This window comes from Taudactylus pleione, unplaced genomic scaffold (assembly GCF_031769625.1).
Source record: "Taudactylus pleione unplaced genomic scaffold, aTauple2 ptg000520l, whole genome shotgun sequence".
In the NCBI taxonomy this organism is placed as follows: domain Eukaryota; kingdom Metazoa; phylum Chordata; class Amphibia; order Anura; family Myobatrachidae; genus Taudactylus; species Taudactylus pleione.
Genome location: NW_028284922.1, coordinates 10,690,001 through 10,715,043, shown reverse-complemented (window position 1 = coordinate 10,715,043; position 25,043 = coordinate 10,690,001). Strand labels below are relative to the sequence as shown.

At 39.4% G+C, this 25,043-nt stretch overlaps 1 protein-coding gene across 16 annotated transcripts in view; it reads right to left on the bottom strand.

Annotated features, from left to right (window-relative positions):
- Positions 1–2,309: 2,309 nt before the first annotated feature.
- PROM1 (prominin 1) overlaps positions 2,310–25,043 on the bottom strand; it is a 238,200-nt gene continuing 215,466 nt past the window's right edge. For 10 of the 16 annotated variants that reach the window (XM_088450647.1, XM_088450645.1, XM_088450653.1 and 7 more), the window contains 5 exons: positions 18,282–18,305; positions 17,816–17,884; positions 15,120–15,185; positions 13,658–13,694; positions 2,310–2,729 (listed from right to left, as the gene is read on the bottom strand). In XM_088450647.1, the coding sequence (XP_088306773.1) occupies positions 13,676–13,694; positions 15,120–15,185; positions 17,816–17,884; positions 18,282–18,305 (178 nt within the window). In that variant the 3' untranslated portion in view covers positions 2,310–2,729; positions 13,658–13,675. Of the gene's footprint in view, positions 2,730–13,657; positions 13,695–15,086; positions 15,186–17,815; positions 17,885–18,281; positions 18,306–18,374; positions 18,699–25,043 lie in introns of those variants that run through there. The other 6 variants (XR_015870062.1, XM_088450655.1, XM_088450656.1 and 3 more) reach the window with 6 other exon arrangements.

The following is a 25,043-nucleotide window of genomic DNA, read 5'->3' as shown; positions in this document are numbered from 1 at the left end:
TTATGTGTATAAGAGCATTACTAATGTGTGGCATAATGTTTAAGGGGCATTACATGTGTATACTACTGTGTGGCATGTGTATAAGGTGTACTAATATGTGGCATTATGTGTATAAGGTGCACTACTGTGTGGCGTAACATGTATAAATGGCACTACTGTGGTGTGTAATGTGAATAAGGAGCACTACTGTGTGGTGTAATGTGAACAAAGAGCAATATGGTGTGACGTAACGTTAATAAGAGGCACTACTGTGAGGCGTAACGTGTATAAGATAAAGGGGTACTACTGTGTGGCGTAATGTGAATAAGGGACACCATGTTGTGTAATATAAATAAGGTGCACTACTGTGTAACACGAATAAGGGACACTGGGCCTGATTCAGACCCATTCGCAAGCGCTATGCGCTCGCAAGCGGGTTGATGGTGCCCCAGTGCGCATGCGCACGACGGAGCCGGTTCCGTCGTGCGCATGCGCGAGACCTGGATAGCGACTGGCAAACCGTCGCTCCGGGTCTCGTACCAAAGGGGGCGTGCTGTCGATGTTGAGTGACAGTACGCCCCCTTTTGGTGGGCGGGCCGGGGGCGTGGCTGCCCAGACGGAGGCGTTCCCATGGGAACGCCTACTGTCTGGGGCCGGCCCCACTGACATCAAAAGTAATGTCAGTGGGAATGCTTTCGGCTCTGTTAGAGCCGAAAGCACTCTTGGGCTTGCGGCAACGAGACCCTACCACAAGGGTCTCGTCGCAAGCCCGATGGTCGTGATGGTCTTGACCATCGCGACCATCATCATGGCCGCTCGCTATAGCTGTGGGTGGTCACCCACACCTATGCGAGCGGCAAGGAGGCCGCTCTAAAAAAACCAGAAGGCCGGCCCTGATTCAGAGCGAGCGCTCTGTCGGAGCGCCCGGCTCTGAATCAGGACCACTATCCTTTAACGTAATGTGAATAAGCTTGCATTAATGTGTGTTGTAATTTGAATTGGGGGTACTATTGTGAGGCCATGCTACTTGGGGGTACTATTGTGTGGTCACGCCTTCAGCATACGTTGCCTCTATTTAAAATATGGGGGGTGGGGACAACAATGCTCTTGCTGGCACAGGGCACTAAAATATCTAGTTACAGCTCTGTCGATGAGGATTGCTATGGGTGATGGGTGTTGCTGGCTGCTGCTGTGATCTGTGCTGCTGTGTGATGGGTGCTGTGCTGGGAGAGGGATGTTGGGTCAGAGGCGGAACTAGCGGCAGTATTCAGTTTTATAATAATGGGGTTGGGTTCCCCAGAGCTTACTTCTGTCGGCCAGAGGCAGACTGTCCATGATCAGAGGCATTGCCAGTTCCTTCTAGGATATTAATCCACATCTTAGCCTAAAGGTAGAAAAGCACAGAACAAAGCCTTGTACCTCAGTGTTGCTGCTGGTTTCTACTAGAGTTGAGATGATTCAAGGTAATCCGGACCGCTCCGAACTTCTTAATCCGAGACGCATCAGAGTCCTGGCTCTGGATTTTCCACCAGGATGTCAGATCGAGGCCAAACGTCATCCTCCCGGCGTTGGATTCTCCTCGGTTATGGATTCCATATAAGGAGCCGTGCCCCGGACTCGGCATCACTCACTCCAGTCTAGTCACGCTTCTGCATGCTGTGCTCTGCTCTGTGTTGTGCAAGTGGGGCTGTGTCCATCTCTAAGGGGCTGTGTTGTCACTGTGTCCATCCAAGTGGCAGACTGTGTCCAATCTCCTTAGTCTAATTCCATCACAGTGGTGCTGCTCTGATGCCGCAGGCCCCACCCACTGCGTTCACTGTGTGACTCCATATTTTGTCTTTTATAAATTACATAAAAAAGTTAAAAAATGTTGTATTTGTGCAGTCCTGTGCACTGCACCCCAGTACACTGTATTACCCCAGTGTGCGTAAGAGGTCTGACTCCTTGGCAGCTGTGAGGTGATCAAAATAGACTGGAAATTAATGTTATTGAGGTTAATAATACTCTAGGAACAAAAATGGCCATAATTATGTAATTTTAGCTTTTTTTGTCAAATTTCAAAAACAAAAAATGCAAATCCAAAACCAGCCACGCCGGTTTGGCAAATCCAAATCTGGACGACGAATCAGAGCCAAATCCAGCAAACATGGTCTGGCGCACATCTCTATTTTCTACTGAATTCATAGGCTGCAATCTCATGAAAATTGGGTTCAGCTTAAACATATGGTTGCATGGCCTGTGTATGGACAATAGGATCCTTATACACATACTATATCATTGTTTAATAATAATAATACATTTTTAAAGTATCTTCGTCAAACAATGGGAGCACAATATATTTTATTAAACATTGTTTACTTTTATTGACTATGCAAGTGAACCTTCAGTGGTAATGTGATCACCGTTTTTTCTTTCATTTTACAGAACATGTACAACTAAAATACCATAATAAATAGTGAGTAGAAATAAAAAATGTATTCATACAAAAATTAAGTCTAGTGTAATCACTAGTCAATAACCCCATTGTTCCACTGTGCATAGCATTGCTTCTTGTAAGTGACAGGTTTATGTAAGAAGTTGCAAATCAATAATTTGTGAAGATTTCTATAAAGTCTGCATGAAAATGTTCTTGGAAGGATGTTTTAATCCTCTGGAAAATCCATCAACTTTTACTGTGCATCAGCCAGTAATGTGTCCTACATTCTGCACAGGCTGGAGTAGCGTTTTCTCAGAGTATAATAATACTGCACCTAGAAGTAGAAGACACAGTGATTAGAATATTTTCTCATTATGGAAGACAATAAACATTATAAGTACTCTATCAATCTTTGGGTGACACTAGGGCTGTCATTGCGTTTGTTTTTAAATTAAGTCACCAGCCTATTTACAACTATGAAATTGGTTCATTATAAAAAAAACAATAATAATTAAAAAAATATATATATAAAAAAAAAAATCACACAATCTTTTACAGATGCTGAATATAATACCGGACTGTAACCCTATGATAATGCTCAGGACTGGTCTAGTTGCCCTGACATTGTTTCGTAGGTATATAAGATATTTAGTAAAGAGGATTAACTTAGGTAGGATACCTCACAATAACTTTTTGGATGATATGGGGTAGGCAATAAACCCCATATGCCACCTAAATATTAAGAACATCACAATCAGTGTTTTATATTGGTAATACTTGTATATAAGCACAGTATATTTGTTTATGATTACTTATCTTATACATAAAAGGTTATTGGTTTACATATCCCTCTGTTATCATCTACCCTGAACACAAAGGGTTAAACTCCATTGCTGGTTTATACCTCCATTAACTAATCTAACATGAGGATTGAGGTCCGAAAAGCCTATTGGTTAGGCCTTCCGTCTATCAAGCTTACTGCCTGCTGATTGGTCGCGGACTTACATATGATAGCGGCACCTGGACAGAGCGTCAGGCTGTAAGTGAACAAGCTAATGAGGCGAAACACGCATTTTACCAGCCTCTAGCAAGATTCTGTGGGGCAGCACACTTACCACCAAGGAGATCCCCAAGTAATTACCACACAGCAGGTACCTTCCTTCAGTGCAAGTGACATTCCCACGTGAATCTAGTCTCTGCAATGCCGATGGTAACAGAGGCTACCCAACGCCTGGCATGGGACCCTCTCACACTATCTTTTCCATCTGCACTGTCGGAGTCCCTCTCTCATCTGGTGTCCTCTCGGATAGACGCCCGACAGCAGAGGGGACAGAGACATCTTAAGTGCTGTACTCTTTACCTAGACTGCTGATACACTCTGCCATCAATAGAGCACAATATACGGGTTACCTGTCATAAACACTGCATATCTGGTTATCTGTGAAAATAAGGCACACTACTTAAAATATGCATATATTGTAGCATCTAGACTGCTGTTATAGCCCTACTGATAATAGAGCCTAATATGTGGGCTTAATCAATCATATGTTTAATTACCTGCTAGACTGTTGTTATAGCTCTATGTGTCTTAATTTCCATGCATTTAAGGGAGTTTCAAGTGCTGGTGGTTGTCAGCAATTTTCTGATTGACAACCGTTTGATGCTTTGATTATATAGCACCTAGACTGTTGTTATTGCCCCACTGATAAAAGAGCATAACATGTGGGTTTAATCATTCATATGTCTAATTATCTTCCAGATTGTTGCTATAGCCCTATGTGTCTTAATCTTTCTGCATCAAAAGGAGTTTCGAGTGCTGATGGTTATCAGTAATTTTCTGATTGACTACTTCTTGATGATTTGATTATATGTAAAAATTCAAACAGTGATATATGAATTAATTGCTAACTGACACATTCAGTACTCTTAGCTCATATTAAGATAGATATGTTTGTGACCTAGAGTACAGGTATTAGGTCAATAAGCTGTGGCAAATAACTTCTGGAGTAACATATCATTTGATACTTTGATATAAACGTGGGTTCTATATTTCTTTTGTTAGAACCCTTTGTTTACATTCCTTGGTAGTCAGACATATTTATATATAATATATTCACCGCCATATTATGATTTTATATATTTGTGTATTCATATAAGCACCAATTATCACCATATCACATTGTGTGTTTATTATATAATATTTATTACATGTTATGTGTGTATATTGAGGGCAGACTCGTCATTTTTAAAGGAAAACTTTTTTTGAGTCTAATGTCTTGAACCCCTCTATTTTAAAAGTGTAGCCAATAAAGGTTATATCTTAATGTATATTATCTTTACGATCACATATTTCAATTAACAAAAAATGAGTGCCCCACAAAAGGAATTTCTTTTTTTAGCTCTTTGCTAAATATCGTATATACCTGTGGACTATTTCTCACATATTCCTAGGGAGCACCACCAATCCGTAAATAAATAGTACTCCACTTAACTATTCAATTATAGGATAAGTTGGTTTGAGCATATTTTTATTTATCTTTGTCCTGTGCGGGATCATTTCTAAATCACTTTGGACCATAGACAAGTTTTCTGAGATCTATCTCAGCTCTGATCCAAGCACAGACACAAGCTTATTCGAATCTTTTTATATAAATTTTTCTGAAAAATAACATGATCTGACGCCACTTATACCATGACAAGTTTCAATCTGTTATCTGAATTATCATTCAAAAGAAAGACGGATGACTTGGAGAATGTTTTTCCAAGTACCCCCATACAACGGGACCTGAACCCAATTGGGAAGGAGACTTTCTGAGACTTAGAAAGCTATTACAGAAACAAGTAAGGACAAACTGGGATCTGACGAGCCTGAAAAATTATCTGAAAAATAAGATAGCTCCGAGGGGTTTACGCCCCAAAGTCTTTCCAGCTTTTGAATTAATGACTGATGCTTTGAAAAAAGAATGGGAGAATTCTCTCCTCAAATGTTCCATTGAATTAATAAGTGTTCTCATTAAACACAACAATTTGGCTCTCTGAGGAATGTGAAAGGGAAATCAATGAGATTGGCAAGAAATTGAAAACGTGGGAACTTAACAGCAACTTCCAAAAGTGTTTTGAACAATAATAAAGATCTAGAGGCGTACAAAACAACCATTATAGAGAGGAAAAAACAAAAGTTTATCAGGGACAAAAAGGGACTTCCATACAGGGAGGATATTCAGATGGCGAGCAAATAAGGACTTAACATCAAAACCGACAGAGTATTATTCTTCATCTGAATTGGAGTCCTCAGGTAATGAAATTATTGATCAGGATCATAGAAGCATCACATCCCTAAGAAACAGTACGAAACCTAGATTTCCTTTTTTAGAGGCAGCCTGGATTACACGCAGACAGCCCCAAGAGAAAGACGAGGAGAGGGGGCAAGAAGAGGAAGGAATCATCAAAGATGAGAATCAACATCTCCTGCACGCTACTCAACAAGAAACGACAAAAATCTATAACGGAACTCAATGTGATCAACCTGTCAGAACGAACCCTGACATCTGAACAGATAAATGTATTAAAGAAAGGACTCACTTTCTCACCATCAAAGGGTTTCAATCGCTTCCAATGGGAGAAAAATCTTAGACTTTTTGGGAGAAAACTACTTCTCACCAAGTTTTTTGCCAATAAAGGAGATAAGGATGGGTCTCAAGCTACTGATACACAACTTAATGAGGCCCACAGAGAAGAGGAACACTTTCTGACTGAACAGGAACAAGAAGCACTAAGGAATTTGGAGGAACTATCAGGGGTAAGAGAGTTTGAAGGTAACCATGGGGACACCACTGAGGGGAACAGAATGAGACCCATATGTAAGAATAAATCAACCTTCTTCCCCCCCAGATAATATTTCGCCCGAGCCTAGGATCCTCGTGAACATGGTATCTCGTGAATTGGATTCAATTAACAAAACGAAAAGGAATAGGAAAAACACCACAAAACTTGACCTATATGGTGAAGAAAGCAATGGATGAAATTAAAACCTGGGATGACATTGTCATCAAGCCATCAGACAAAGGAGGGAATACGGTGCTCTGGCCAAAGGATATGTATGTCAGAGAAACTCTGAAACAGTTGACCAATACGTCATGCTCCCCACGCTTGATACTAAATCCCACAGAAAATTATAAGGAGATCTATTTTTGGATCATCGATCGAGCAATACAGTGTGGAATTATTACGAAACAAGAGCATGAATTTCTTAGAGTAGATAACCCTAAGACACCTACATTTTATTTATTGCAGAAGGTCCACAAAAGCCTGACCAATCCTCCAGGGAGACCTATCATCTCAGAGATTGGTGGATTAACTGAGAGAGCAAGTATCTTTGTTGATACACATCTCAGATCATTTGTTGTAGAATTACCATCATATGTCAGAGACACAGCAGATGTTCTGAAAAAAAGCAGATGTGAGATTGGAAGAGATCAAATGTTGGTGAGCATGGACATCGAGTCATTGTATACATGCATACAACATGACATAGGACTCAAAGCAGTGGAGTATTTTCTCCAGATGGATGGACTGGGAGATTTCCAGCTCTTTATTTTGAAACTGTTAAAATTTGTCCTCACCAAAAACTATTTTGTGTTTGACGATCGCCATTATCTCCAGGTAAGAGGTAAGACAATGGAGGCGGCTTGTGCCCCCACATATGCCAACCTCTTCCTGGGGTGGTGGAAGAGAGAGAAAGTTTTCTCAGAAGAGAACGAAATACACACCAAACACATCATCACATGGTTGCGCTATATAGACGACCTTCTTATTATATGGGAGGGCACCAAGGAACAACTCATTGAATTTATGGAAACTCTAGACAATAATACACTAAATCTCAAATTTACATATGAATATAGTGATAATAGCATTTATTTTCTGAATTTAAGAATTTGCAAAGATAGCAACAACATGTTGGCCACAGAACTATTTCAGAAGAAAACAGCAACGAATAGTGTTCTACATCAATCCAGCTCCCATTTTCCTCCAACAATAAGCAATATACCCAAAGGGGAGTTCCTAAGGTTAAAACACAATTGTTCAGATGAGAAGATTTTCAAAGAGAAAAGTGTGGAACTCACTGAACATCTTAGAGAACCACAGGTCTATTAAGAAAGCTAAGACAGTGATTAACTTTGTTAAAAGGGACACTCTTATCTTCCAGACAAAAGAACGAAAGAAAGACCCCCATGGGATCCACTTTGTTGGGGACTACTGCAGGGAATGGAGGGAGGTTAAGACAGCCATACAGAGACACTGGCCTATTCTGCTATCTGACCCAGATCTTGCTGAAAAATTACAACCAAAGGTTTCCATGAGTTGGAGAAGATCTCCTAATCTTCGTGACCATCTGGTCACGTTTGTAAAAATAAACGCAAAATACCGTCTATTTGTGACACATATGCTTGTGGCTCATGTAAAGCTTGCAAATACATGAGCAATACACAGGTAGTTGACGACGTTTTTGGAAACACTATCAAATTGAAGGAATACTTCAAATGCAAAACTAGTAACATGATTTCCTGCATAACTTGTCCCTGCAACAAATTGTATATTGGGATAACTACAAGGATGCTCAAACAACACATCCTTGAACATGCAGGAAATATAAGAAACTCACCCAGGGACCTAGTAAATATGAAACAAATTACCACGGTAGCCAGACACTTTCATTCCCTTCGCCATGATAATACTCACATAATGAAGTATTTGGTCTTGAACGCATTCAAATGGGTATCAGAGGAGTAGACACTATGAGAGAACTCCTCATGAAAGAGAGTGAGTGGACCTTCAAAATGGGAACTTTGGCCCCCAAGGGCCTAAACGAATTTATTAACTATTCAGTCTTTATAAAAAAATAAAAAACACCAGTATATATATCATTAGTTGAATAACTTTATTACTGATAAAATTTGGGGACACCTAATGAACTTTATGACCCTTGTCATTGAATGGCTCATGTATACCTATATATATATGTGTGTGTGTGTGTGTGTGTGTGTGTAGGTATGTATGTATCTGTATATACAGTTTACATTGGGTTATATTATAGTTATCATTTTTATTATAATTACATATATAATTTACAATTTTGTATTTATTTCTTAGGCAGGTTTTAATTCAGGTATAATCTTAATATGTCCCAAACATGCACGAATGCTTAGGTGCAATATTACGCACATATTTATGCACAGGTAGAATGGTATTGGAATGTATGGTACACAATCCCAATTAGCTCCAATATTTATTTTTATTGTAATTCTTATGAAATAACTTTCTTCTCTCTATCACACTTTTGATCACTTCACAAATTGTGAACTCACTTATTATTGCACATATCCCCTTAAAAGGCCTGTTATTCATAATAAGCTTATATAATCGCATCACTCTCACGTCAATGTTCTCCGGAGTAGATCTCGGGACTTTAGAAATTCATCACCACTCTATTTATGTGGACGATCACAACCAGTATAGATGGATTTTGTCTTTAATAACTATCTATTATTCACTTATTGTTTCTTTATATGACATAATTTTTCTTGTTGGGCACTATGATGTTACACACTTTGCACACACTTACTACACATTATAGCACTGTGTTAAAAGGATTTTCACTACTGGGTATGGATTAATCGGCCACGGTTGGATTACTTGTGAATAGATTGTTAATATACAAATAAGATCATATGTAGGGTCGAGGAACTACACCTACATCACTTTTATGCACTTATATGTATTCATACATATGCAACAAAGCAATTGTATCAATGCCCACCATCACACACATTTGTTTGTCCAATACAAGATATCCACTTACAGGTGAACAGTGATTGTATATATCTTTTTATATAATTTTTTTTCTGCGTATGTATATGTTTTAGGCAGTGGACACACATGGGGACATCACACTTTAACATGCATGTATGTGTGTATGTATGTGCACATATGTGTATGTGTGTGTGTGAGTATATATATGTGTGTGTATGTATTTGCATATGTGCATGTGATTCAGGATATCGTATTGATACCGCACATGTGTTTTTTTGTTCCCCTTTGCTTTTGTGACCCCCTTTGTTTTATTTTTATTTATTTTTTGCTTATGTCTTTATTTATGGATTAACTTAGATAGGTAGGATACCTCACAATAACTTTTTGGATGATATGGGGCATGCAATAAACCCCATACGCCACCTAAATATTAAGAACATCACAATTAGTCTTTTATATTGGTAATACTTGTATAGAAGGATAGTATATTTGTTTATGATTATCTTATCTATTATTATCTTATTCATAAAAGGTCAACTCTGTTATTGGTTTACATATCCCTCTGTTATCATCTACACTGAACACAAAGGGTTAAACTCCATTGCTGGTTTATACCTCAATTAACTAATCTAACACGAGGATTGAGGTCCGAATAGCCTATTGGTTAGGCCTTCCGGCTATAAAACTTACTGTCCGGTGATTGGTCGCGGACTTACATATGAATGCGGCACCCGGACAGATAGTCAGGCTGTAAGTAAACAAGCTAACTAGGCGAAACGCATGTCTTACCAGCCCCCAGCAAGATTCTGTGGGGCAGCATACTTACCACCAAGGAGATCCCCAAGTTATTACCACACAGCAGGTACCTACCTTCAGTGCGAGTGACGTTCCTGCAGCGAATCTAGTCTCTGCAATGCCGATGGTAACAGAGGCTACCTAACGCCTGGCACGGGACCCTCTCACTCTCACACTATCCTTTCCATCTGCACTGTCGGAGTCCCTCTCTCATCTGGTGTCCTCTCGGATAGACGCCCGACAGTAGAGGGGCCGGAGATATCTTAAGTGCCGTACTGCTCTTTACCTAGACTGCTGATACACTCTGCCATCAATAGAGCACAATATACGGGTTACCTGTCATAAACACTGCATATCTGGTTATCTGTGAAAATAAGGTACACTACTTAACACATGCATATATTGTAGCATCTAGACAGCGGTTATAGCCCTACTGATAATAGAGCCTATTATGTGGGCTTAATTAATTATATGTTTAATTACCGGCTAGACGGTCATTAAAGCTCCATGTGTCTTAATTTCCATGCATTTAAGGGAGTTTCAAGTGCTGGTGGTTGTCAGCAATTTTCTGACTGACAACCGTTTGATGATTTGATTATATAGCACCTAGACTGTTGTTATAGCCCCACTAATAAAAGAGCATAATATGTGGGTTTAATAATTCATATGTCCAATTATCTGATAGATTGTTGCTATAGCCCTATGTGTCTTAATCTTTCTGCATCAAAAGGAGTTTCGAGTGCTGATGGTTATCAGTAATTTTCTGATTGACGACTTCTTGATGATTTGATTATATGTAAAAATTCAAACAGCGATATATGAATTAATTGCTAACTGATGCATTCAGTACTCTTAGCTCATATTAAGATAGATATGTTTGTGATAAGAGTACAGGTATTAGGTCAATAAGCTGTGACAAATAACTTCTGGAGTAACATATCATTTGATACTTTGATATAAACGTGGGTTCTATATTTCTTTTATTAGAACCCTTTCTTTACATTCCTTGGTGGTCAGACATATTTGTATATAATATATTCGCCGCCATATTATGATTTGATATATTTGTGTATTCATATAAGCACCAATTATCGCCATATCACATTGTGTTTATTATTTATTATATATTACATGTTATGTGTCTTATTGAGAGTAGACTCGTAATTTTTAAAGGAAAACTTTTTTTGAGTCTAATGTCTTGAAACCCTATATTTTAAAAACGTATATTATCTTTACGATCACATATTTCAATAAACAAAATATGAGTGCCCCACAAAAGGAACTCCTTTTATTAGCTCTTTGCTAAATATCTTATATACCTGCGGACTATTTCTCAGATATTCCTAGGGAGCACCACCAACCCGTAAATAAATAGTACGCTACTTAACTATTTAATTATAGGATAAGTTGGTTTGAACATATTTTTATTTATCTTTGTCCTGTGCGGGACAATTTCTAGTCACTTTGGACCATTGTTTCGTACTTATCAGCTCCTCAATGATTGCTGCACAAATAGTTGCTGTGTTCGTATAAAGCTTAGTTGCAGCATGTCAGCATGCCCACAGTTTAAACTCATCTCCCCCCCAATAGTCACCCCTGCTCACTGCTGGACGGGCAATCTGGAAAATGCCAGAAGGGTGGATGGCCTACATGGATCAATCCGGCCTCCTGGAGGCCCTGCCGAGCAGCTCCGCCTGCTCTGCTGCCATGCTTAGATGGGGCGTAATGAATAGCTGTGCTCCCCTAATGCGTAGTCACACCCTTTTCATGTGTGCACAAGCCTACAGTGCAGACACAGAAAGAACTCTGGGGCCCTTTTTTAGCCTTAGAGCCGTATTCAAAATTAGAAGCGAAAAGCAATTTTCCGCGAAAAAATATTGCCAATTGCGGCTTTTCGCCAGGTCGGAATTTATCTCCATATTCAATTCCAGCTGGTTATAGCCTATGCGGAAAGTCAATACAATGTAATAGGAGAAAAAGATTCGCCTCTGAATAGCAGGTGAAAAGAAATGCAACATTTTTATTTTGGGGTGCAAAGGTGAGAAACCTCTCAGAACCCTTGGGACAGCCCCCCAAAGGACAACTGTGTCAAAAAATCCTGGGGAAAACTTAACACCCCAAAAAAGTACTTTCATTTTGGGGGCAAAAAAGCACAAAGTGGGGGGACAAGTTTAAAAACTAGCGAAATAGACTTCTTGGGGGTCTGCAAGGACGGGTGAGGTGTTTCTATGATTGCAGGAGCATGTAACGGGTGCGTTTTTCATGTTTTTTAAAACTTCACTTTAGAGACTTTAAAATATATATCACCCATTTTCATGTGCCCCAAATTTGACATGTCTTCTTGTTTTCACCCAAAAATACTGCTTAATGCCATTCTTCACCACTTGTGCAAAGGTGCTAATAAGAAGCAACTGAAACAACTTAAGTACCCCAAACAGTTTTATTAGGGCTATTTGGACACATCTACATTGATCCCCAATGTTAGTGCATCTTTTTGGGGGGTTCAATGCTGACAGCACTTTTTGCCTATTCTGAATTCGCCGCTTGCCGTTTTCACATGGTTTGCAATTGAATACGGTGAATAGATGAGTTTCCGTGTCCAAAAGACGCAATGTCGGTGAAAAGTCCGGCAGGCTAAACTTTTTCGCGGGTGCGAAACTAATTGAATACCGCCCTTAGTCTGACCCCGCCCCCTCACACGCCATCCTTTCCACAGCTCAACCATAACTGACCCTTTACACTAATATATCTCCACTGCTTTATTTTGTGAGCATAATTGACAAAGTGAAGCAGTTTCCTTGTGGGAGTTGTAGTATGGCCTTTATGTCCATCTGAACTGGAACAAAGAAGTTTATTCAAATTCTGAATCCAAGTATCTGACGGTACAAATCAGTGGTGAGAACAGGTAGCCTAGGGGCTATCTGTTGTCATCTACACTGGCTAATTTTCTAGCATTTAACCTGTGATATCTGCCCACATGTTGCAGATTTTTCTATATACCCGGTTTCTGAATTCATGGGTGACAGCTCTCCACTTTAAGACCTACATAAAGGGCATTTACTTATATAGCATCTGTTATTAGCATTAGTATAACTTTGATATTGAGTAATTGTTTTAACATTTAGAGCTTGATTTAGTGGTGGACACTAGTGGGCGATGTTATCAGTCTGCACATGCGTCCAAATCACACTGCGTGTGCACCCCTATAGCTATGGCTGGGAGACGCAGTTCAGTTTTTAGGTCAAATGTCGGGGATGACAGTGGGCGTTCCTGAGAGGTAACATGGGGGTGGCTAGCCAAATGCAGGTTTGATACTGACAGTGCCTAAACGCGCAGTAGCGCTGACACAGGCTGCCATATTATCAGGGTGAAATTGCCATAGTGCTGGTGCAACCTTTGATGTTGCGATTGACAGTGTATTCAAATACACAACAAAACGGAAAAGTGCCAATGCAAAGAATCGTTCGCAGCTTAAAATGAAGGCGCAGATGCAGTTGGAGTAAAGGATGTGGCCGCATTTATGTGTGACTCTGAATCAGGCCCTTAATGTGGAAATTGCTAAAACAAAAATAATTCTACTACATATGTATCTGTGGTTCCCATGCATCATGTCACATATAAGTTTTCCCTAGAATATGAATGAGCTGTACTTACCAGTGTCTCCACTCTCTCCTACCACTGCTCAGTAGCACTAAAGTGACAAAAGTGAGAATATAACTTACCAATAAGTAAACAAGACATGCTTCTGCCATTAACGTGTACATTCAAATTTTCAACAATGACTTTCTAAGAAAATTATTGTAAATGCATACACATATAGTGTATTTCCAAAGGAAAAAGTACAGCAATAATAGCCATCAAAATAAGTTCCATGGCAGAGCTGGTATAATTAACAAGGGTCTCTAAAATTGACCTTTGTATTTGGAAAGTTTAGTTCTAAAAATTACCAGTCTTTATTCTATACCTGTCCCATATTTCAGAATTTACAATTGACCTAGCTCATCTTTATATTTATATTGTCTTTGTGAGCTGACAGGTATCATATAGCTGCATTTGGATATGTGCCTTATACCCAAACTACTCTTTTATACATACACACATATAGACACACAAGTTATTTTAAACCATGAAGATATTGTGAAGTACAGTGACATTAATTTACATATTGTAACATTATATTGTGTACATAGTGCTGAGTGGCATTGTAATACACATTTCTTTGAATAAAGCTTAAAACAAGCAACAGAACAATACATAGCGCACAAGTATACATAAACAAAAACATACACTTCTGACAATTTTTTCAGAATAGGAAAGACAAGAAATATCTATAAGTATTGGAAGATAGTATTGAATAAAAATGTTTTGTTTTGTTGGTTAACATGACCTAGAACACAAACATTGTCTTAAAGGAACAAAAATATTCTCAACATTCCAGTTCATTAGCAGTGCATTTGATTGTAAACAAAGGTGTTAATCATGCGACTAAAAAAACGCTTTCACATTTAGGAATTAATACTGTATTATAGTTGTTGGAACAACCATGGGATCCACATTTGTCCCCACCAACTGCCGATCATCATTTTAGCCAGTTAAAGGAATTTGTGGTTGTCAGTGTGGGTTAGCGTAGTATTAGATTGTAAAATGATTGTAAAAGTTTATAAAGCACCCACTCATGTCGTTTACCTAAACAAATTGATACATGCAGTTGTAAGATACTGGTTTATTTGTTTTTATCTGCCAATTACAGATCACTTACTGAATTTTTCATCTTCATTTTTCACTGTACAATAAAATGAAATTCATCATTTAGTACATAAGTATTCTAGTCAAATCATGTATGTTTAGGTCACTGTTTCATTGCATGGATTATGGCTATTTACTCCCTATGATTTACTAATATTACCACTGACAGTAGTTTATTTTCTTAATGAGGTGCTACAGTATGATTGTTGAGAATAATAACAGATATACAAAGCTCTGTCAGAGACATAGTCAATGATATTTAGTAACAGTAAAGGACAGCAGTGAAAGTTGGAGCCACGATAAACAAGAGTTAAACTACAGAGAACAATTATGATACCTCCAAACTCTCAAACCACTGGATAAGTCTCACCAATCATCTTGACGTGGTGGGGCAGAAGCTCGAGGGAATCTACTCAGGGTGCCAAATGAAGATAAGCTATTCAAGTAGGAAAGCCAAGGAACGTGGTATAGAAAAGAAATGTCACTAGTCATAGGGCCAGAATTTATTGAGGAAAAATCAACAATGTTTTAAATGCTGTAACACTGAAACTCATGCAGCTTTACAATTCACACAGCAGAAGCTGGCATTACAAAACCACTGACAAAATATAATGATGAAAAATCCCAGGCTGTAGGGGCCTATGAGGTTCATCAGTCAAACTCAATGAAAGTTGAGATATGACCTTGACAATAGATAGTGACTAGCCTGCTTTATATGTCAATAAACAATCTTTCTATTTAAGGTGCAATGCTATGAGGCGATCTATAGCTATATATATATATATATATATACACATACATACAGTAGATATATTAAAATTGTGTTCTAATGGAAAGTAAAACTCAAAAGCAGTACATAGTGCATTATTGGAACGGTCAATGTTTCAGACTGCATCTAGGTGACCAAACATTTAGGGTTGTTACTTTAAAATTGAAGTGGAGGTGAAATATGGCTGGAAGGACAAAGTACAGCTGTAATCACTGATATAGGACCTCCCATTGATAAACCATATCCAAAGCACCACACAACCTTGGTTGCTTTTCAACAGTGGCAAGGAGATGAGCCACAGAGACTTATAGCCTGTTTCACACAGACATTTTTCCTGGGCTGCATGATTCCAGTTGATTGGCACCCTGGGTACATACAACCTGGGAGGGCAGCTTTAAGTGACTGATGAAGCATCTTGCGCACTCTCTCTATGTAGTTATCTTAATCAACCACTGTATCAGAATCACATAATTGCTAAGTTGTGCTTACTTTCCTCCCTCCTTAAATTGCCAACTCTTTCAAATCTTCTCATGGTTTTAAACTATATCTGACTAATCTTCATATGCATAACTTAAACATACAGATGTGTCCACATACACCTATTCTTAAAATCACACCAAATTGTCAATTTGACTCGCCACAGACTTTGCAATTTGGCCGTGTCATGCACCTTTCTCTTAAAATATTGTATGCATCTTAATCTGTGACTTTATACCAATTCCTTTGCAACAAAAATACAAATTCTAAGTACTTAGTTCACTATAAGCGACTTAAGATGCAAAATTCAGGAAAATGTATGCAATCTGGGTAAAAAGGCAAAAGACAGAGGTCCGATGTGAGTGACCCACATCATGCCTCGCGCCATGCATCGTTATTCGTAATCTGTGACTTTATATCAATTTATAACAAAATTACTAATCCTAAATCCCTAGTGCACTATAATCAAATTTGTATGCAAAAAGTACGCAAGCACATGGAATCGCAACCAGTGGTGGAGCATCTAAGTGACGTCAGGTGTCTCACGTCTTATGGCGCAAAAAAGTATAGTTGTATGAAGACACATCTGTAGGCCAAGATATGACCCCTATTAGAGCTTATGTTGTTTAATCGAACACTACAACAATAGAGCAAACTAGTCAGCTAGTGTAATTTACAGTACTTTACTGAGTGGTGCATCCAAAATAACACATACGGGGAGGCATACAAATAAAAATAAAATAAATGAAGTAGTAACAATTTGGGTATTATTTGTGGTACATTGTTTGTCATTCTATTCAAGGAGACTTGGGGCTTAATGTACTATGAGGCACTTTTAAAATCTGCCATGTTTACAGCCGCTTTAGTCAATTGATTTAGACGTGCAGATATATTCAATACAAAACTTGGCTGATTTTGTATTGAATGTAATTGCTCCTTAAAATTCAGTGGTTTCGGATATTGTGGCTTTGAAGCGCACTGCATACTACATTTAGCCCTGAAATCATCCTCTCTTTTACAAAATATTTGGTCGCAGGTTCATGCTAAATTTTATATCCTGTTTTGCTTGTACAATTCAGTAAGTCAGTTACATGAATAAGATTTTCTAAAATTATATATTATGGAGTTCCTTCATAAAGTAAAGCCAGATGAACTACAGTAAATTTATTTAGGCTTTTTGGGCTTATTAAGTATTTATGTTTTGAATAGAGGCTTCATATTACACATAGTAAAAATGTCAAATATAATGTCTACAAATTTATATTAATATATTTTAAATGTACTGTTACATTTTATGTCTTTAACATGTGACTGCCTTTAATGACAACATTAAGACAGATTTTTACAGATGCCATTGTGTACACGGACACTTTTTAAAGTAGTTTGTATAGTACTGAGCCAAATTTAAAAAATAGGCAAGTATTGTAAAAACTGTTGTCAGTTATAAAACATAAGCAAAATTCCCATGCTTCATTCCCATAAAACTTTAACACCATGCACAAAAAACAAACATCAGTCCTACTTGAAACATTTTTCCATTACAATTTCACAATATTAGAAAGTTGAAAACATCATAGAAAACATGCAATCATTTTTTTTCACATATTTAATGAAAAGTTGGACTGAGGCCTTTTCAAAAAAAAACTTTCAAGTAATTTAACAAAAATGTATGAATTCCTCAATTAAATAAAAATATATATATATTTTTTTATTCATTATCTTATAGTATGTCCATGCTGACCACCATTGTGGTAATGTTAATGTCATGCAAATAAAAGAAAAGCATGCATTAATAATTGTCTGTTAAGAAAATTGTTTACCTTGTCATTATAGGATTGCGTATACCATACAAATACTCATTATGATAACCATTATTACCATTTTCCATACTGTAACAAAACAATTGCATGAGAAAAATAAATAGATGCAATCATGTATAAAAGAAAAAAGAAAAAGAAAAAAATTATGGGGTAAAAATGTAGATACAAAATAACCTGAATGTGAAATACTATATGTGTGTGACACTGTGGAACAATAACAGGATAATGTATAAAAAATTAAATCCATGCAATAAAAACCCTGAAATTTAATCAAAATACATATAGGAGGAGTTATAAGAATTTTACAGCGTGCATACAATTGAAAAATAAGTGCACCTGGTATTAACTTAATTGATAAGCACAGACTAACATCAAAAGTATAACAAGTATTATATAGCCCCTCAATTAATATTATAAAAAAAATTAAAAAGTAAAGAAAAACATGAAAATCACATACAAAGCTTACTTTTTCATGGGGACAGTTTCAACACTACAAGATATAAAAAAAAGGGAAAATTACTTTAAAAGAAGTTGAATATAGAAGATATAACTTAATAAATTAAGTATACAAAAATGGTAAATTTGTGCTGTTTAGTGGATTTAAAGTTTAACCCCTGATTGTTATGTTTGGATAATAAAAGTATCCGAAATGCAAGAAGCACCTTGAGAACAATTCAGCAAGTACCCATATCACCATTAACACCCCACTTAAGCTACATGTGTTGTTTGCATCATTGAATGCAAAATTCAAGAAACATGGATAAGGTACAAAGGTAAAGGTTCTCAGAGAGTGAATATCAACAAAATAAACAGGCGTGATTGGAAGTTCAATGGTAAAAACAGTTATCATAAAGTGAAATGCCAAGTCCCTGAAACAGAAGTACTGTAGATAAGAGAAGAAAACCTGGTTAGGACGGAAAGGTGAGGTTACCAAGATACAGTTCTAGACACACCAATGTTACAATTCAGTTTATTTGCCAATATGCTGAATTTTTTTAAAATGGAAATACTATTTGCTAAAATAAATAGAAAACTTATTCATAGCTCATGACCCCTACCATTGTGCTAGGAACAAGAGTATAATAATAAGAATTGTGTTTTAAAAAATTAACATGGCCATAAAATAATGACATTTGGCCTCATTCTGGGTCACAGATAATGCTGTCTCAACTCCAGAATCCTACTGTTATCATAAGCCCTATCCGACTATCTTCATGTTTTTTCCAAGTTGTTTGTATCTATACATTCGAACTGCCCCCAACCCTCTATATACTGATGGTTCTCTCTAAATGCATAGAGTGCATATGGCTGTTTTACAGAGTACATATGATGGAACATGAGCAGAAGAAATAATGTAGGACATGCTCTACTCTCCTCCTCCCCTGCTAGATCACCCTTGTATTGTACTTCTGTTGCTCCATAGAGACCAATTAATTCTGAATAAGCATGCATCTCTGTTCGCTTGTTGATGAAGGGAATGGAGAAGAGATTGAGTAAGTATCACTCGTGTTTGGAAATGGTACATATACCAATTTTTGTTAATTACATATCTCTTACTTGAATACATGTTCTATTCATTGACCATTTAAGCAGTATAAAGAACCATGTATCACCAATATTTTATATATACAGTGCCATATTTAATAGGATGTGACCAGTACCTTACATATTCATCTTATAGAAGAAAAACTTTCTCTCGCTTATACTTGGATATTTGGTGGTAAATAAAGTCAACAATTTCAGTTTATTTAAGAAGAACCACATACAGGTGTAACACACAAAACTGTCTCTTTTTGCAAACACATTGCATTGGCCCAAAGAGTCATTTTAAAATTTGCTGCTGAAGTTGACACCACAGAGGACACAGTATAATAGTCAGTAATCCACAAGAAGTGGTCTTAGAGATGACTGCCCATTATACTGGAACCACCAGTAGTGTATTACCATTATACAGAAAAAAGTAAAAAAAAAAAAATGCAAATAAACTTTTATTTAAAATACTAATTTCAAAAATAGTTGCTCACTATTCTATTAAATACAATCTTGATATCTTCTTGTCATAGTCCAATAACAAAATTTTTTTTTATTGTTTTAAAAAGACACTGATCAATTGGCATTGGTCGTTGGTGCTGAATAGATGGGTTGTTGTTTTTATGGAGATTGGTAAGGTTTGAAGGATCAAGAAAAATAAAATGTGTTTTAAATGGAATATAGTGGTGAGTCAGAATCATTCTTCTCAGTGAGATGTACAATCAGTCTGGCTGTACTGGCCAGATGGAGCCCTCCACCACTGTCAGTATCTATGCGATTCCCTTATGCCTAAAGCAGGGATGTGGAACCTCTGTCCCGTGGGTCGTATACGGCCTGCACAATCATTTTATCAGGCCCACCCATTTCTACCTGCAGTCGCACGCTGCACACATGCAGGACCCAGCCCGGATAGGATAGCATCAGCATCTTCTGCTGCTGTCAGCCCTGGAGAAGCTCAGCAGAGAGAGCTAATTAGTCATCAGGAAGCTCCGCCCCCAGCCCAGTCAGTGCGGTGTTAAGCTTCTCCAGGGATGAAGACTTAGGGGCAGATTCAATTAGCCACGGGGTTTACCCCGCGGCTAATTGCCGCGCTGGATCAATTCAGTTGCAGAGGATTCCTCGCGTGGGAGTGCCCGAGACCCTGCGCGTGAGTCCCCGCAGTCGGACTTTACCTCGCAGATCATGGGGGTGTGAGGTAAAATCCACGTTAAAACAACCAAATCGGCCTCGCGCGCGGGGAAAGAACACATTGATTCCACAGTTTACGCAGAATCAATGTGCGTGTGAGTCCCAATTTTACAGTGCGGGAAAAAGGCTATTTAATTGAATACCTTTACCCCGCGCCGCAGGGATTTTGGATGGCAAATAGTCACGGGGAGAACCCCTCGGCTAATTGAATCTGCCCCTAAGAAGCAGAAGAAAGAAGATGGCCATGGATGACTTTTCCTTTCAGCGTTGGTACAGGTAAATGTTGGAGGGGGGAGCACAGTGTGGGTGAGATGAGGGAGGGGGTAGCACAGTGTGGGTGACATGTGGGAAGGGGGAGCACAGTGTGGGTGAGATTAGGGAAGGGGGAGCACAGTGTGGGTGAGATTAGGGAAGGGGGAGCACAGTGTGGGTGAAGTGGGAAGGGGGAGCACAGTGTGGGTGAGATGAGGGAAGAGGGTGCACAGTGTGGGTGACATGAGAGACGAGAGAGCAATGTGGGAAGAGGGTGCACAGTGTGGGTGAGATGAGGGAAGAGGGTGCACAGTGTGGGAGAGATGAGGGAAGAGGGTGCACAGCTTGGGTGACATGAGGGACGAGGGAGCAATGTGGGAAGGGGGAGCACAGTGTGGGTGAGATGAGGGAAGAGGGTGCACAGTGTGGGTGAGATGAGGGAAGGGGGAGCACAGTGCAGGTGATATATGGGAAGGGGGAGCACAGTGTGGGTGAGATGAGGAAAGAGGGTGCACAGTGTGGGTGAGATGAGGGAAGAAGGTGCACAGTGTGGGTGAGATGATGTAAGAGGGTGCACAGTGCAGGTGACATGTGGGAAGGGGGAGCACAGGGTGGGTGAAGTGGGAAGAGGGTGCACAGTGTGGGAGAGATGAGGGAAGAGGGTGCACAGTGTGGGTGACATGAGGGACGAGGGAGCAATGTGGGAAGGGGAAGCACAGTGTGGGTGAGATGAGGGAAGAGGGTGCACAGTGTGGGTGAGATGAGGGAAGGGGGAGCACAGTGCAGGTGATATATGGGAAGGGGGAGCACAGTGTGGGTGAGATGAGGGAAGAGGATGCACAGTGTGGGTGAGATGAGGGAAGAAGGTGCACAGTGTGGGTGAGATGATGTAAGAGGGTGCACAGTGTGGGTGACATGTGGGAAGAGGGAGCAATGTGGGAAGAGGGTGCACAGTGTGGGTGAGATGAGGGAAGAGGGAGCACAGTGTGGGTGAGATGAGGGTGCACTTTGTGGGTGACACACACACACACACACATATATATATATATATACATATATATATATATATATATACACACACACACACACAGTACCAGTCAAAAGTGTGGGCACACCTTCTCATTCAATGGTTTTTTTTTTATTCAAGTTATTTTCAACATAGTAGATTAATGCTGAAGACATCAAAACTATAAAAGAACACGTATGGAATTATGTTGTAAACTAAAAAGTGTTAAACAAATCAAAATATACTTTATATTTTATTATTTGTTACTTCAAAGTAGCCCCCTTTTGCTTTGATGACAGCTTTGCACACAATCAACTTCATGAGTTAGTCTCCTGGAATGGTTTTGAATTAACAGGTGTGCCTTGTCAAGAGTCAATCTGTGGAATTACTTGCCTTCTTAATGTGTTTGAGACCATCAGTTGTGTTGTGCAGAGGTAGGGTTAGTACACAGTGGACGCCACTATTTGACTACTGTTGTAATCCATATTATGGCACCAACCACTCAACTCAGTAAAGAGAAATGACAGTCCATCATTACTTTAAGACATGAAGGTCAGTCGATACGGAAAATTTCAAGAACTTTGAATTTATCCTCAAGTGCAGTTGCAAAAACCAACAAACTCTATGATGAAACTGGCTCTCATGAGGACTGCCCCAGGAAAGGAAGTCCAAGAGTTACCTCTGCCTGCAGAGGATAAGTTCATTAGAGTTACCAGCCTCAGAAACCGCTACTTAACAGCACCTCAGATAAGAGACCACATAAAGTCTTCACAGAGTTCAAGTAACAGACAAATCTCAACATCAACTGTTCAGAGGAGAATACGTGAATCAGGCCTTCATGGTCATATCGCTGCGAAGAAGCCACTACTGAGGATGAACAACAAGAAGAAGAGAATTGTTTGGGCCAAGAAACACAAGGAATGGACATTAGACCAGTGGAAATCTGGGCCTGATTCAGACCCACTCGCGAGCGCATAGCGCTCGTAAGTGGGTCGATGGCCGGGCAGTGCGTACGAGCCCCGGAACGAGCAAGAAATCACTCGCTCCGGGGCTCGCTACAAGACGGGGCGGCTGTCGATGTTGATCGACAGCTCGCCCTGTTTTGTAGGCGACACGTGATGTCAGTAGTGAACTTCCTGCTCTATTAGAGCAGGAAGTTCACTGGGGCTTGCGATGGACAAGACCCTACCACAAGGGTCTCATCGCAATCGCGACCATTGCCAGGCCGCCCGCTAAAGCTGTGGTTGTTAACCCACAGCTTAGCGAATGGTCTAGAGGCCGGGGTTCAAAAAAAAAAAATCGGCCCGCCCTGATTCAGAGCGACCGCTCTCAAATAGCGAGCGGCTCTGAATCAGGGCCTCTGTACTTTGGTTTGATGAGTCCAAATTTGAGATTTTTGGTTCCAACCACCGTGTCTTTTTGAGACACAGAGAAGGTGAGCAGATGGTTTCTACATGTGTGGTTCCCACTGTGAAGCATGGAGGAGGAGGTGTGGGGGTGCTTTGCTGGTGACACTGTTGGTGATTTGTTCAAAATTCAAGGCACACTTAACCAGCATGGCTACCACAGCATTCTGCAGCGCCATGCCATCCCATCTGGTTTGCGCTTACTTGGACCATCATTTGTTTTTCAACAAGACAATGACCCCAAACACACCTCCAGGCTATAGGAGGGCTACTTGACCAAGAAGGAAAGTGTTGGAGTACTGCGTCAGATGATCTGGTCTCCACAATAACCCGACCTAAACCCAATTGAGCTGGTTTGGGATGAGTTGGACTGCAGAGTGAAGGAAAAACAGCCAACAAGTGCTCAGCACCTCTGGGAATTCCTTCAAGACTGTTGGAAAACCATTCCAGGAGACTACCTCATGAAGCTAATTGAGAGAGTGCCAAGAGTGTGCAAAGCTGTCATCAAAGCAAAAGGGGGCTACTTTGAGGAATCTAAAATATAAAACATAATTTAATTTGTTTAACACTTTTTTGTTTACAACATAATTCCATATGTGTTCTTTCATAGTTTTGATGTCTTCAGTATTAATCTACTATGTTGAAAATAATTTAAATAAACAAAAATCATTGAATGAGAAGGTGTGTCTAAACTTTTGACTGGTACTGTATATCAGGCAAATTTTTAAGTTGATAATTTTGTATGTCCAGCAAATATTTTATAAATATCCAAGTGGCCCTCAGCAGAAATAAAGGTTCCCCATCCCTGGCCTAAGGGCTGTAACTCCCCCCTCTGTATCCATAATGGGGTTGATTCTGAGTCACACTCTGTAGTTGTTGGCAGTGGCAGAAGCCTGATTTACTACCTTATGCTAATGCAAGAATCTGTTGGTGGTTTGTGCCTTTGCAAGTGGAAATCCGTGCCACCCATGGTTGAGGTGATTTTCCCAAACCACCACAATTGTCATCATTAGTGTTGGCACTTGCACCAGCCCCATGCTAAGTGAAAGAGATCCATCAGAAACAGGCTTCCCTTCCCTGTACGTATAATTCTAATAAATCAGGGTGGTTATCTCATTGTCATTTCTACCTCAAAATGCCCCATTTCACGAAAAGACAGATCCGGCCAAGTTCCATCCGACTCAAAATAGGATGGAGATACCAAAAAATGTGTAAATTCGCTTCTGCACATGTGCTGTATGCAAAAACTCGACATTGTGCACATTAACAGAGGACCCTTCTGACTCAGAATCAGGCCCACAATGGGTTCTCACTCCTGCTCTCCATAACTGGGCTAATGGCCCCTCTTATTGGGTGATTCTCCTCTCTTCATATATCGGCTTTGCCCTTGCTTTGTGTAGTAGTTCCCCCTCACAACATAATTGGGGGTGACTCCCCTTCTCCTCAACAATTTATGGTGCCAGGGGACACCAGGAACTCCTCCCCTCTTCTTCCCTAGGGTCCTGACTGAGATGTTCTCCTCTGTTCTTACTGATAGGTATCATCATAGCTCTGTGGTGAAGCTCCGCCCCTCTTTCTCTGATAGTACAAATTACACAGAACTGTATCACTCCGCCCATTTCTTTCTCTATTAACATATACACAGAGCACTGTATCACTCCGCCTACTGTCACAGGGGGTGTTACATTATAATGTATTGAAATATCAACTTTATGACTGACTCATAATTACATTATTAAATTAATTTGAACAGATCATATCATCCATAAGGTAGAACCAATCATCAAGAGGAATATTGCAGTATCTGTGTCAGCATCTAAGCATTTGTTATTGCATTTAGTGCAAC